We start from the raw sequence: 15,400 nt of genomic DNA on the forward strand, positions 1-15,400 counted from the left end.
TAAGCTGCTGTTTGGGACTCCCACATCCCACATGAAGACTGCTTAGTTCAAATCCTGACTCTGCTTCTGATTCCAGCCGTCTGCTAATGGGCTCCTGGGAAGCAGAAGGTGGTAGTTGTACTCTGGTCCCTGCCACCCACATGGTAGACCTGCATTCAGCTCCAAGCTCCTGGCTTTGGCCTGGTGTATCTGGGCTGTTGCAGGCCTCTGCAGAGTGACCCAATGGATGGGTGATTGATCAATCAGTCAATCTCTCTCTTTGTCTCTCCCCTCTCTCACTCTGCCTTTAAAATAAGTACAAATAATCTTTATAAAATTTATTATTGAATGTTCCAGAGTTGTACATCAGAGCATTCTTATATTTTATAAGTAAACATCTTGGGACTGCAAATTCAACCAAATTTTATTCATTTGGTACAGTAAGAATAAATTACAAATTGTTTGAAATCCATGCATATGAGGGGTCTTCAAAGATTTCATGAAAAATAGGTATTATGAAAAAACTATGCATGAATTTCAAAAATTTCTGCACCAATATAAACTCATATTTTAATTTCAGTTCCTTGAACTCTTTGAAGCACCCGTGTACACCACCTGTTTGGATACCACTAATTATCACAGAACAGGGAAGGCAGCTATAGAGACAGTATCACTACAGTACGACTGTATGCCTGTTATAGTGGATAATGGCAGACTCCTATGGAAGCACAGAGACGGTCAGGGCCAATGCTGCACAGAAGAGGTGAGAAAACCTCGGAGCTGAGAATGCTTTTAGGAAGGAGGTGAGGTAAACTTCCTGGATATATACGTGTACAGACCTGAGAAACTTAGTCTGGGAAACTCCTAGGTTCGGTAAAGATGGAATATGGGATGTGGAAAGGTAGGGGTGGGGATAGGGATACTCCACACTGGGAAATGAACACACACAGGCAGTCAAAAACCAGACAATGAAAAGCTCTCGGTGCTGACCTAACTTTGGTTTTTATCATCCTGCAACAGGAGTTGGACTCTGAGTTTTCAGCAGGTGATTGATGTCTTTTGAAGAAAATACTCGCTCTGAAGACACTCAAATGAGGGGAAGGAGGAGAGGAAGAATTCACCATGCAAGCCAAATAGCATGTATAATAAAATTTGCTCATGTTCATGGCCATAGAATACCACAGAACTATTAAAAGACTTTTAAGCAAAAGAGAATCAAGTGATGATCAGGTTTAGATTTTAAATAGACCACTGTGCCAAGAATATTTAGGCTAAAGTCGGTGAGGAGGAACTAGAGGGCAAAGGTGAGTTAAGAGTTTTTTATAGAATGGTGCTGGGGAAACTGGATCTCCAAGCGTGGAAGTGTGAAACTAGACCCCTACCTTACACCTTAAACAAAAATCCCTCAAAATGGATCAAAGACCTAAATCTATGACCTGATACCATCAAATCATTAGAGAACTTTTGGAAACTCTGCAAGACATTGGGATAGGCAAAGATTTATTGGAAAATATCCCAGAAGCACAGACAATCAAAGCCAAGATTGACAAATGGGATTACATCAAGCTGAGAAGCTTCTGTACTGAAACAGAAACACTCAGCAAAGTAAAGAGGCAAAGGACAGAATGGGAGAAAATATTTGCAAACTACGCAACTGATAAAGGGTTAACATCTGGAATCGATAGAGGTCAAGGGGCTGGCACTGTGGCTTAGCGAGTAAAGCTGATGCCTGTAGTGCTGGCATCCCATGTGGGTGCTGGTTTGAATCCTGCTTGCTCTGCTTCTGATCCAGCTCTCTGCAGTGATCTTGGAAAGCAGTGGAAGAGGGCTCAAGTCCTTGGGGCCCTGTGCACTTGTGTGGGAGACCTGGAGGAAGCTCATGGCTCTCGGCTTCTCTCTCTCTGCTTCTCTGTAACTTTTTACCTTTCAAATTAATAAATAAATCTTAAAAATAAATAAAGAGCTCAAGAAATTCAATAGCAAAACAAACAACCCAGTTAAGAAATGGGAAAATGACTTGAACAGGCATTTTTCAAGACAGGAAATTCAAATGGCCAATAGACACTTGAGAAAATGCTCAGGATCACTAGCCATGAGGGAAATGCAAATGAAAACCACAATGAAGTTTCTCCTCACTCCAGTTAGAATGGCTGTCATACAGAAATCAACAAATGACAAATGCTGACAAGGATGTGGGTAAAAGATATCCTGGTCCACTGTTGGTGGGATTGTAAACTGGTGCAACCACTGTGGAAGCCAGTATGGAGATACCTCAGAAATCTGAATGTAGACCTACTATATGATTCAGCCATTCCACTCCATGGTAATTTACCCAAACCAAAAGAAATCAGTATATGAAAGAGTTATCTGTACCCCCATGTTCACTGCAGCACAAGTCACAATAGCTAAGATGGAATCAACCCAGATGTCCATCAACTGATGACTGGATAAAGAAATTATGGAATATATACACAATGGAATACTACGCAGTTATAAAAAAAAAATGAAATCCTGTCCTTTGTAACAAGATGGCTGCAACTGGAAACCATTATACTTAGTGAAATAAGCTAGTCCCCAAAAGACAGATATCAAATGTTCTCCCTGATCTGAGGAAGCTAATAGATTATCTGCTCATCAAGGAGGCCTTGGGACTGGGTCAGTGAAGGAACAAAACCGATGACTGAAGTGAGCAAACGGCAGTGGGCTGGAAGAGTGGGGATGGCGGAATCTGGACAGGCAGACAAGAACCTCTGGTGACTGAATTTGACAGAAAGGAAGAATATATTATAATGCTTAGGTTTCTAGGGGTAGGAATGGGAAGACATTTGCAGTACAAGAAAGCTAGATATTAATGAGGAAATTTTTAGGGAAAAACAGGAGTGAATACAGTTTGGGGAATGTTGGGTTTAAATTACTACCGGACATTAGAACCCAGAGGACTATTGGGAATAACGTTTGCCCAAACAGTATCCCTTTCTATTTCTTGATTCATGAAAAATTAATTTCACTGCTACACAAAAGTCCTGAAAAGTCTTTTCTGGGTGGACATTTGTTACAGCAATTAAGATACTGCTTGGAAGACCCACACCCCATATTGGAGGGTGTGGCTAAAGTCCAGGCTCTGCTTCTGATTCCACCCAGCTTCCTGCTAATGTGCACCTGGAGGAAAGCAGGTAATGGTACACGTAGGTGGGTTCCTATCATCTATATGGGAGACATGGATTGAGTTCTGGGCTCCTGGCTTCAGCCTGGCCCAGCCTCAGCTGTTGCAGGCATTTGGGGAAGGGTACCAGTAGATGGGAGACATTTTGTTTCTCTCTCTCTTTCTTTCTCCATCTCTGTCTGCCTTTCAAATAAATAAGTAAATGAGGCCTGAGTATCATGGGCCCATTAAACATTTGATAAGAATGTAGAGGCAGACCACAAGTAATTTAACAGACACAGACTTATGGAAGAAGTTATAAAATGTACCATGTAAGATAGGAATAATAATATACTTTGTTGATAACTTACAAAATTTAAAAACCATGCCACATATATGAAAACACTATAATTCAAATTTTCTTTTCAAAGTAAATGTTGGGGCAGGTGTCATGGCACAATGGGACATCCATCCCATATCAGCGTGCCTGGGACCAAGTGTTACTCTACACTGCTCCAGCTCCCTCCAAATGCACCTGGGAAGCAGCAGATGATGCCCTAGTACTTGGGCCCCTCCCATCATTTGGGAGACCTGGATGAAGTTACTGGCTCCTGGGTTTGGCCTGGCCCAGCCATGACAGTGGCAGGCATTTGGGGAGTGAATAAGGGGATGGAAGATCTCTCTTTTCTTTCTCTCTGCCTTTCAAATTAATTAACTGAAAAAGTAAAATCGAGTAAATGCTATGCTTCCTACTTACTTTTATATTATTGAGTAGAAGTATTCAGTACTGTCTTCCGTATAGCAGGCAAAATTATGGTAGTTTGCATAAAAATGCAAATAAGTAAAGTATTGATAATAAATAATTACCTAAAAAGGTAATATAATAATAATATAATGTATCTTAGTTCCCTAACTGTCCCCTAAAATACATTTTTTAACCTAATATATACAAAATTTTTTCATCCATAATCAATATTAAAAAGATTTTATGTTCCTTTTGTCCTAGGTCTTTGCTTTTTTTCCTAAAGGTTTATTTATGTATTTAAAAGGCAGAGTTACAGAAAGAGACAAGGAGAGATAGAGAGAGAGATCTTCTATCTGCTGGTTCCCTCTGCAGATGGCTGTAACAGCCAGGACTCAGCCAAGCAGAGGCCAGGAACCAGGAGCTTATTTCAGGTCTCTCATGTAGGTGCAGGGGTCCAAACACTTGGGCCATCGTCAGCTGCTTTTCCTTGGTACATTAGCAGGGAGCTGGATCAGACATGAAGCAGCCAGGACTTGAACCAGCACCCATATGGGATGGTGCTGCAGGTGGCAACTTTATCTGGTCCACCAATGCACTGGCCCCTATCCTAAGTCTTTGCAACCTGTGTTCTAATTTTTACATGTTTTTTCTTTTAAAATATTTATTTACTTATTTGAAGGATTGAATTACAGAGAGAGAGAGATCTTCCATCCATTGGTTCACTCTCCAGAAGGATGCAAGGGCCAGGGCTGGGCCAGCCAAAACTAGTAACCAGGAGCTTCATCCAGGTCTCCTACGTGGAGGCAAGGGCCCAGATGCTTGGGCTGTCTTCTGTTGTCCTCCCAGGGATGCACTAGCAGGGAGCTGGATCGGAAGTGGAGCATTGAGAACCTGAACCCATGCCCATATAGGATGCTGGCACTGCAGGTGGTGGCTACCTGCTACACCACAATGCTGGCCCTACTACTTAAAAAAAAAACAAAACACAAAAACCAGCTTTATTGAGATATAATTCGCAAACCACTGAATTCAGTATATTCAAAAAGTTGTGCAAGCATCACCACAGTCTAATTCTGGAACATTTTCATTATCCTAAAAAGGAACTCCACACTCATGAAGAGTCACTTCCCACTCTTCCCACTCTCCTCCAGCCCCCAGCTCATGGCATGTCTCTATGGATTTGCCTTTTCTGGACATTTCATAAGAAGGGAATCATAGTAGATGGGACTTCCTTCACTCAGCACAATGTATTCCAAGTTCACCCATGTTGTAGCCTGTCTCAGTACTAGACTCCTTGTTTTGGCAGAATAATATGTCCTGGTATGGCTAGACTACATTTTGTTTATCTAATCATCAGTTGGTGGACATTTGGGCTGTGTCTTTTTGCTTATTCTGAATATATTTTGTGTGGGCATAAGTTTTCAATTCCCAGGGCTGGCTCTGTGGTGTTAAGCCTCTGCCTGTGATGCTGGCCTCCCATATGGGTGCTGGCTTGAGTCCTGGCTGCTCCTCTTCAGATTCAGCTCTCTAATGGCCTGGGAAGACAGAAGAAGATGGCCCAAATGCTTGGGCTTGGGCCCTGCACCTGTGTGAGAAACCTGGAAGAAGCTCCTGGCTTCAGATCAGCCGGGGTGGCTATTTGGGAAGTGAACTAGCAGGTAGAAGACCTCCCTCTCTGTAGCTCTTGCCCCTCAAATAAATAAATAAATAAATAATAAATAATAAGTATTTTAAAAAAGTTTTCAATTTCCTTGTGTATAGATCTGTAAGTAAAATTGCTAAGTTAAACTATGTTTAACCCTGTGAAGAACTGTCAAACTGTTTATCAAAACGACTATACCATTTTATACACCTACCAGCAAGGGATGAGAGTTCTACTTTCTCTACATCCTCACCTACACTTTTTATTATCCCCATTTTTAGAAAAGATTCATGTACTTATTTGAAAGGCAGAGTTATGGAGAGAGAGGGAGAGAGAGAGAGATATTTTTCCATCCACTGGTTCACTGACCAAGTGGCTACAATGGCCAGGGCTGGGCCAGGCCAAAGCCAGGCGTCCAGAACTCCACTTGGTCTCCCACATGGGCGGCAGGGGACCAAGCTTGTGCCATGTGCACTGCTTTCCCAGGCACATTAGCAGCGGGCTGGATAGGAAGTGAAGCAGCAGAGACAGGAACCAGCACTCACATGGGATATGGGATGCCTGTGAGGCAGGTGGTAGCCGCACTCGCTGTACCACAATGCCAGCCCCTATACCCAATTTTCATTATAATCATCCTAGAGACTATCAAGTGGAAGATCTGTGGTTTTGATTTCCAGTTTACTAACGAGTAAGGATGTTCAGCATTTCTCATGTGCATGTTGCCATCTATTTGTATATCTTCTTTGGAGAAACGTCTATTCAATTCTCAAAAAGTTTTATCGAATAATCTTTAAAATGAAATGAGATGTTTAATCTAAAACTAGGCATTTGAAAATCCAGTGGAATGGTACCAGTCTTGGTTCTAGAATGAAAGGGCCTAACAGCAGGAAGGCCCCCCAATGAGAAGCTGAGAAGGGCAAAACTGTGTTTTTGCACAGCTAAGCCTAGCAAGAGAAAAAACGTCGGTAAATCTTTATCTCTAGTTTCTGAACTTCTGTGAAAAACAAAAGCATCTGTTATCAGTTATCCTTAGTAGCTAATTATGTACATGCTCCTTTAATTGGGCTAACATTTATCTCGCACTGTGATGTCAAAGCTGTGATGCCTAAGCTGTGATGCCTGTCCTCCACCATGATAGTCCAGGAGAAATATCTTGACTCTGATGGGAGACCGGCTTGTCGTACAATATCTGTGAGAATGAGCTATAGGTGAGTATGTCCCACCCTCTCAAACTGCCATCTTCTGTTGGGTAGGAAAGAGCAAATCCTGAGCGGTCAGTGCTGCTGTAAGCCTATTTCTAAAGAATCACCACAGATCGAAGAGGGTTGCCATCATGCTTTGATTCTTCCAAGTTCAAAGTCTTGACAATATTTCCTGCCAAGCCTGCTCTCCACTCCTCCAGATATTTATCAATCCTTACTCTGTCCCCTTAAGGGGTTATATGTAACCTTATTTCTTTTTTTTCTCTGCACCAAGCATCTTAGTTTTAAATTTTATACTTTATAGGATATTATTAAAAGATTTTAAAATTATACTTGTTCTGATTACAAAATGATTTAAAGGTATAGTTAATATCTTCAGATCATAATTTTTCTTTCCTGACATCTCCATGTTCATTATATTATTTTTACCTCTAGTAAGAACATTTTGATAGATATAATATTTGATAGATATAATATTATATATTCTCACACTATGAATATAGATACACTCTTAAAAAAGGTATCACTGCAGGGCGATCCTATTATGGATTTTAATGCTACACATACAGTCAGGGAAGAGAAGGAAGAAAAATGGATACGGAATCTTTTAACATTGGGGAATAACTTTAAGTGTCTTCCTGGATTACGACAGCAATAAGGATAAAAACACTGAAATAGTCTTGTAGCTTGGATGCTCTACATTCAGTTTCATTATGTCACCTCCAAGACTGACTTTCTTAGGCTGGCCTGAGGTCCCTGTGTATTTGACTGGGAATGCCCAGGTGCCACAGGTGACAAACGCACAAGGGAGGTTACATAGGAATACTCAGCCACTGCCTTAATGCAACTGTGCTTTCTGGTTGTCTTGGCGTATTTTTTAGTAACTGGATTCTTTTGGAGCCAAGCTCAAAGCTAATACAAATGAAGCAGCTGCAACTGCATTGTGTTATCCTCACACAGAAGGCCAAATCAAACCATTGTATTATGGAAATGAGAACACTAAGCCGAGCACCTGGCCCGGAACACAAGCAGCTCTCTCCTGGGCTAAAGCCAAATTGACGGCATCATAAAAAGTGGAAGACACACAGAAATCATAAATATCAATAGTCACTTTATAAATAGAGCAGAAAGAAAGAGCTTGTCCCCCAAACTCAGCCAATGTGAAACAACCACACACAACGACACTTTCCATTTCTGAATTAAATTTAAGTACCTTGATAACTTTCATTAATTTGCTCAAGTGTTCCTCATCACACTGTAATAATTTAAATGTGGTTTTACCAAGGAAAAGGCAAATATACAAAGGCAAAAAGTATAGCAACATAAGAAAAACAAAATACATGATCTCAAAAACAGGCATAAACTATTCAAATGACAAATTGCTCTTTGCAGAACCTAACAGTCAAGACTCTAATCTGCAAAAACATTATGAGCTTATACATACATAACATCTAAAAAACTCAAAGAAATATCCCTAGGAACAAATCATTAAGTAAAAAATTCAATCTAGGTTTAATATCCAATATAAGTAGACATAGTGCGCCTTTTTATGACAGAGGTCTTCAAAAGTTTGTAGAAAAGTCATATTTTGAGAAAAAAACTGCATGAGTTTCAAAATTTTTCTCACCAAATGAACTTATCTTTCAATTCTTTCTACAAATTTCATGAGGATCCATTGTATACATATAATACCATAGCTCTGAATTCCAAATATTAACTAAAATATCTTTGATTGAGAAAGAAATCTAACCACTCTACACTGGCATACTCTTTCCAGATGATCTTTTATTAAATGCTTATTAAACATTATTAAATACTTACTATGGCTTTTGACTAGAGACATTATCAGTAACACCAAGAGTATAAATGTAAGATAATCTTATTCTATGCTGGTCCTTCAATAATTTATGTATATTTTATTGATTAAACCAATTATTTGTTGAATGATTTTTATGTGTGAGGTACTGAATTAAACACTGGGGTGGCTACAAGGATAATTAATTAGATAAAAATAATTAGAACAGATACTCATTGTCTAAGGATGGACAGAGACCTACAAGCAAATCATTGCACCTGGGATTAAAGTATATGGGAAGAAATATGGAATGAGAGTACAGGAAGAACATAAAAAATATATGGGTCAGCACTATGGCGTAGCAGGTAAAGCCACTGCCTGCAGTGCCGGCATCCCATATGGTCATCAGTTTGAGTCCCAGCTGCTCCACTTCCGATCCAGCTTTCTGCTGTGGCCTGGGAAAGAAGCAGAAGATGGCCCAAGTCCTTGAGCCCCTGGATCTATGTGGGAGACCTGAAAAAAGCTTCTGGCTCCTGGCTTTGGATAGGCCCAGCTCCGGCCATTGTGGCCATTTGGGGAGTGAACCAGTGGATGGAAGATCTCTCTTTTCTCTTCTCTCTTTTCTCTTCTCTCTTTTCTCTTCTCTCTCCTCTCCTCTCCTCTTTTCTCTCTCTCTGCCCGTAACTCTGCCTTTCAAATAAATAAATCTTTAAAACAAAAAAAAAAATTAAAAATAAACTCCTGTAGGTTACTGCTTTTCCGTTTGAGTAGATAAAAGTAAAAAATGAGACTTTGCCTTAACTTATAGGTTTGGTAGCCACTGAAATTCCTTCTTTTTCTCTCATTTCATATGTTTCTACACATGAATAGCCTGCTATACTAATTACCTGTTTCTGTTTTTAAAAGTATAAATTTCTGTGAATGAGGGAGATGTACAAAGGTTTTTAGGCTTCCCTGCCTCAGCTCCTGCTACGGCGCATATTCTTTCTGCTGTATCTGGCGTCCCCCAACAGGATAAACCCTTATCCACTGGTTCCTCCCAGATCTCCCTAAGGCGTAGGGCCACTCTAGAGCTACCGGGAGTGTCAGCTGAAGGGCCAGGGGAAGGGGTTAGGCTGGCCTCTCACAAATCACTCTGTGTTCAGAGAGTGACAGAAAGAGGAAGGCAGAGTCACTTAGGAACAGTATACTAATTTACCAATACTCCACAGTATTTATGCAACTTGGCTTAGCTTGTGAGCCAAATACAAATTACAATAAGCGTATCTCTGATACTTTTGCAGTTGGTACAATTTAGTTGAGCCCAACAAACCAACCCACTCACAATCTTGCCCGTCTACCTTTCCAGTGCTCTGCCTGCCATTGTCTCCCACACACTCTCCAAGTCCTGTCTCACTTACTAAGTCCTTTCTATTTTCCGTAAGAGCATCAGTCCTCTCGGGATGTGTGCCTTTCCAAAACGCCAACATTCCTCAGCCTGGAGCACTCTTCTTCCCCTGTCAACTCTCTCCTTTCTGCCTTTGAAACTCGGCTCCAGTACTGTTCCTTGGAAAAGCCTTAGCTTATACACTGTGTTGGTAACAACTTATGTGGCCAGGCTTACCTGCCACTTGATGAACCTGATCCTTTTCCAGGTTCTGCTACTGGACTGCAGGCTCCCAGGGAGTGGAAAATTTTGCTGTGCTCATTTCTGTGTCCCCAGTCACAAGCACAATGTGCCAAGAAGATATCAATAAGTGGTGAATCACCAATACTTTGCCCAAATGAAGCCTTCAGTAAGTGTGTCACTGTAAATAATCCCCATCAGGACTTGTTCAAATCTGTCTCATGTGCTTTTAGTAAGTCTGGAATGGCCTGGGAGGAATAAGGCTGTTTTTGGCAGTCCGCTAACTATGTTATTTTGGGAGTCTGGTTCATGTACTGTTTACCACAGTACAAACACCTGAATCCTAGAACCACTAGTCCATGTGCTGAAATGCCACTTCTGCCTCTTCATAAAGCAAACATGGAGATCATCTTTGAGATAATGTATAAATAACAAATTTAAATATCTCAAAATTTGGCTTTGTATTATTTTCCCATATTCAAAGAGTATACTGTGTTATTAATTATAAATATTTTGGGTTGATCTGAAAACTAGCCACACATCTATCTAACCAACAACATATTTAAATGATGTAAGTCATATTAGCTATTGGTATTATATGGAAATTTTAAAGGTACAATGTACTTCTACAGATAACTAAATACTGCAGAGCTTCATTTACCAGCATATTTTAATGTCTCTTAAAAGAATATAAATTCTTTACTTGGTATAATCAGGAATAAGGTATCTTCACAAACCAGACTTTTCTGAATAACATTTTGCATTATATAGCTTCAAGATTTTAAATATTCTCAGTGGATATACATCATGTAATGCTATACTTTCACTTTAAAAATTTAGTACAACAAATGCAATCTCACTTGTTGATGATTCAGGATCATTAGTATTAATGTCCATTTCTGTACTACACATTACCCTGGAATGCAATGGTACCCTATAGGCTATTAATAAATAGAAGACTGTTTGCCTTTAACCCTACCTTTTACCTTTTCTCTGCCTTCCCCCAGTCATTTTTTTGTTGATGATGATGCCAACAGTGAGCTCTGATGCTTATTTTTTCAGAAAACTGTCTAGATGAGAGCCTATGAATGGCTAATGCTTCCAGAGAGCTAAGCACGTGGCTCTGTGAGCACATGGGCGTTGTGACTGCAGTTTGCTAGTGAGAGGCCCTCTCCTTCCCTCCCAACTCCTGAATTCATGAGGTCACTGAGGACTTGTGAGTCTGTCAGCAGCGCTGGCTCTCACATACGCCCACCAATGCACTGAGACTTTCATCAGTAATGACCAGGGGGATGACTAAGATAGACTGTCAACTTACTGTTCAAATATAAATGAAAATTATAGTTCTTAATTTGAATGTAAAAGGCTGGTCAGGAACTTTAGACTCAATATAGGACCCACTTCAGTGTTAGCATTTTTCAGATGCACATTCTTCTTCAGTTGTTGACTTTTTAAAAAGTTTTAAGAATTCACACTATTTGCTTTCAGCACAATAGTGGGAAAATTTCAAAATCTAACTCAGTCTTTTTCAGCAAAATTTGTACATGGTTAGTTAGTTCCATTATAATGATGCTTGCTTCATCAGGAAGAAGAAGATGGGAAAGAAAAATATTTTTTTCATTCATGAAAAAATTTAAAAATAGGTAGCAACGTATATTGAATTAAAAAATTAATAAAAGTCAGCAGATCTGATATTTTAAAGTTCCTGTCATAATTTGGCTGGAATATATATCTAACAGTCTTTAAAAGTGAGAAAAATTTTTAAAAATTTGGAAGGTGTCAAAGTAACAGCCACAAACTCTATAATGACCTGTGATAAAAACAAGTGGAAATCTTGTTCTTTAGGGTTAATGCAAAGTAAACACCCATTTTGGTTAACTCACAAATGAAGGTTAGCTCGTATGCCTTAAAAAAATCAGTTCCATGTAAAAGGTCACCCCAACTTAAAAATAAAAACATTGTAATAAAGAAAGAACACACCATATTAACTTGACTAAATTAAGAGAGAACTTTTTTCTCACAAATAGAAAAGTCTGTTTCTACTTTATACTGATTTTCACTATATCTAGAATGACCAACCTCATGACGCAATTCCAGTGTAAAACAAAGCATTTTAATAATATATGATCAGGAAGTATTTTTCTCACCCAATGAACAAATAAAAGAGATGATTTAAAATCCAAGTTGCCCAGAGTTACACCAAAAAGGACCAAACTAGGCCTGCAACTGGTAGTCAGCTGCCCTAATCCCCTAACCCTTCCATTTCATCATTCTTTCGTATTATTGTCGACTCTCAGTACCAGCTGGTCAGTTTAGGCAGTGTCCATCTTTCCTGATATTTCTTATGTGGTCCTCTAAAAGATGGCTTAGGGTAGACATTTGGCCTAGTAGTTAAGACGCCCACGTCTCACACTGGAGTGCCTGGGTTCGATACTTGGCTCTGCTCCTGATTGGCGATTCCTGGTAATGCAGACTCCGGGAGTTAGCAGTGATGGCTCTAATAATTTGGTTTCCTGCCATCCACGAGGGAGACCTGGACTGTTTCTGGCTCCTGACTCAGCCCCAGCTGGGACTACAATGGGCATTTGGTTAGTGAACTGGTAGGTGGGGGAGCACTCTCTCTGCCTTTCAAAAACAAAACTAAATAAAATCTTAAAAATAAAATAAAAAATGGCTTAAGCAAAGCATAAGCCAGGACTCAGAATTAGAATTCACAATTGCCCAATTCTCTGTGGCTGTGCTCTGCAGCTTTACAAGTCTAACAAAACTGCTTACAATCCAGATGGAGAATTAAACAAACTCACACTTTCATCACTAAAAAACTAACAGTCCTAAGAGCATCTTTACAAATTGTAATAGGTTTTAGCTGGCAACTTGGTAAAAAGATATCTGAAAAGATTTACACACTACAGTTTGGAGGAATTTGAACTTAATGTATCGAGGAATATTTTTTGAAAATAACCTCACAAGTAAAAAAATATTCCCGAAAACTTTAAAAAGCCTAATAATGCTGAAACTAGTGCATATTCACCACAGTTAATCTGTGCAAGCTGATCACTGTCCTTTAACCTCAGTATTATAAAGAAACTCTCATGAAGCAAAATGTTTGGACCACAGAAGAGTACAGTGTTAACTGAGAGCAAACACTCACTGGTACTTTGAAGGGGGAGGTATTGGCAGTGTCCATGGAGTTGGGTTTCTCTGATGTGCTGGTCCCTGAGATACTCCGTCTGCGGGGGGACCTTTCTGCCGGCACCTCTGGAAAAAGAGGAGGAAAAAGTTCAAACATCAACAGGAACCGGTAATTTGCGAGCGTTCACCAAATTATAACATTATTCACTTTTTACCAAAAGAATCAGTTTGCTTTAAAAGTACTTTACGGTCTCCCTCCAACTAATTTGTCTCTCTGTGGTGCTTGAAGTGTCACAATGCTAGAGACTTGGTCACAGCTCAGAACCTGCTCTAAGTGTGACAGCTTCCGTCTTCACCTGTGTGCATTTAAAAGCTAATTTCCTCTGAGCTAAGTTTAATATCTTTAAGTTCACTAAAGATTTGTATCTCACTGTACGAACCTACTCTTCCATTTGTTAGCAATGGAGGAATTAACAGAATCAAATGAAATTTCCAGTATTCTTGTGGACAAAATAAAGTCTAGTGTTGCACATGATTTGACGGTCAGGTCAAAGTTCAATTCTATGCAGAGAGAGAGATGATTCACCAGACTGCAACAAAAGGGCTATGAGAGGAGTGTAAGCTGCTGGCAGGATAAAGTAACATATATGCCTATGCAGATATAAAAATAGACCAGCGTCTCCTTGCTCAGGCAATATGACCTTACTAAGATCTAACTCTGGAATCCTGAATCTATTCAAACTGACCTAATAATCTTAGGATTTTACAGATACTGTGCTCTCCGATTTAATTACTATACACTGTATTAAGAGTACATTTTAAGATCTTTTTTCCACAGTGATAAATATATACACACTATATATATGCACATACACACGCACACACAGATGATAGATATACACATATTATACCTTTATCACAACTGCTTCCCATCTCCACTTCAACTGACAGACACATAGGAATCCAGCTTCTCAGATAACATGAGATAATCTCAACATGAACAAGAAAAAAAATACATCCTAAAAAAAGTGTTCTGTGTTATCTTCCATGTCTTAAAAAATAAGGAGTAAACCGTGACTCCGGAGACTGACATTTTGATTCTTGCTGGTCTCCCTTTAAAAGACAGATGCAGTTTAAACTTCCATTTCTGGCCTCCTGGCCCCTGGGATCCGTGCTACTTCCACTTCAGAGAAAGCGTTTTTTCTCTCGCTCCCTCCCTGTGTCTTGCTCTTCCCCCTCCCTCTCTACAGCTTGCAGGGAGAGCAAGCGAGAAACACACAGGACTGCAGCTATTCAATCAATTGTTCCCACTGCACATCCTCATTAGTTACTTTCAGGCTATTAACAGACACCCAGCCACTGTCTCCCCTCAGTTACAGAAAATTTCACTGTATTACACTAATCTGCAGCAAGACAAACATTTATTGAAATTTATATTCAGCTAGTGCCAAAAGGACACCATTTTACACAGACCCAGTAATGCACACAAATCAATCCTTCCTGGGAAAACCCAACTGCCAAGTGCTTCCCCTGTTACTATCTGCACGCTGGACCCTGGTTTTCTTTTCCATGACTAGACCCTATCTTCTCTGTGATATCTCAACCAGTAAGATGTGAGCCAAATTATAGCATTTCTAATGACTGAGAGGTTCACAATATTGCGTCTCGTATGCCTGCAGTACAAGAGAGTTCTATGTTATTACTGCATTTTAAAATTATGACCAGCAACTGTGTCTCTCAAGTTCTCTCCAACCATCAGTGGTTAAATGAGGCTTAATGTACAAAGCCATTTTCAGAATTAGGCACACATGACTTCTAACGCATATCTCTGAGAAATGGCAGTATAATTAGCTCAGATTCATGAGAATGGCACAAAGCAGTGAATTTAAGCAAATCAGCTTGCTGGAGCACACTGATCAGCAAGACCTGCAGACCTCAAGAGCATGCCTTCACAGGTGATTATCAAGTTAGGCACCTTCTAAGAAGGGGGCACGAGGCCGGTGGGGAGAGGGAGGCGGGGAGAGGGACTGGTGAAGGCGGAAGAAAATCTCATCTTTCCTCTGGCAATTATCTATGAAAGTACCAAAACCTCAGCTATCAAATGAGAAAATACAGGAGACTGAATATGATAATATAGTATATTTTAATCTCTGAAAT

General features: G+C 39.9%; 1 protein-coding gene across 2 annotated transcripts in view; it reads right to left on the bottom strand.

Annotated features, from left to right (window-relative positions):
- RASAL2 (RAS protein activator like 2) overlaps positions 1–15,400 on the bottom strand; it is a 401,898-nt gene that overhangs the window by 87,622 nt on the left and 298,876 nt on the right. For both annotated transcript variants that reach the window (XM_062192966.1, XM_062192967.1), the window contains exon 4: positions 13,263–13,369. In XM_062192966.1, the coding sequence (XP_062048950.1) occupies positions 13,263–13,369 (107 nt within the window). The remainder of the gene's footprint in view (positions 1–13,262; positions 13,370–15,400) is intronic.

The sequence above is a fragment of the Lepus europaeus genome, chromosome 5 (genome assembly GCF_033115175.1).
Source record: "Lepus europaeus isolate LE1 chromosome 5, mLepTim1.pri, whole genome shotgun sequence".
Lineage (NCBI taxonomy): Eukaryota > Metazoa > Chordata > Mammalia > Lagomorpha > Leporidae > Lepus > Lepus europaeus.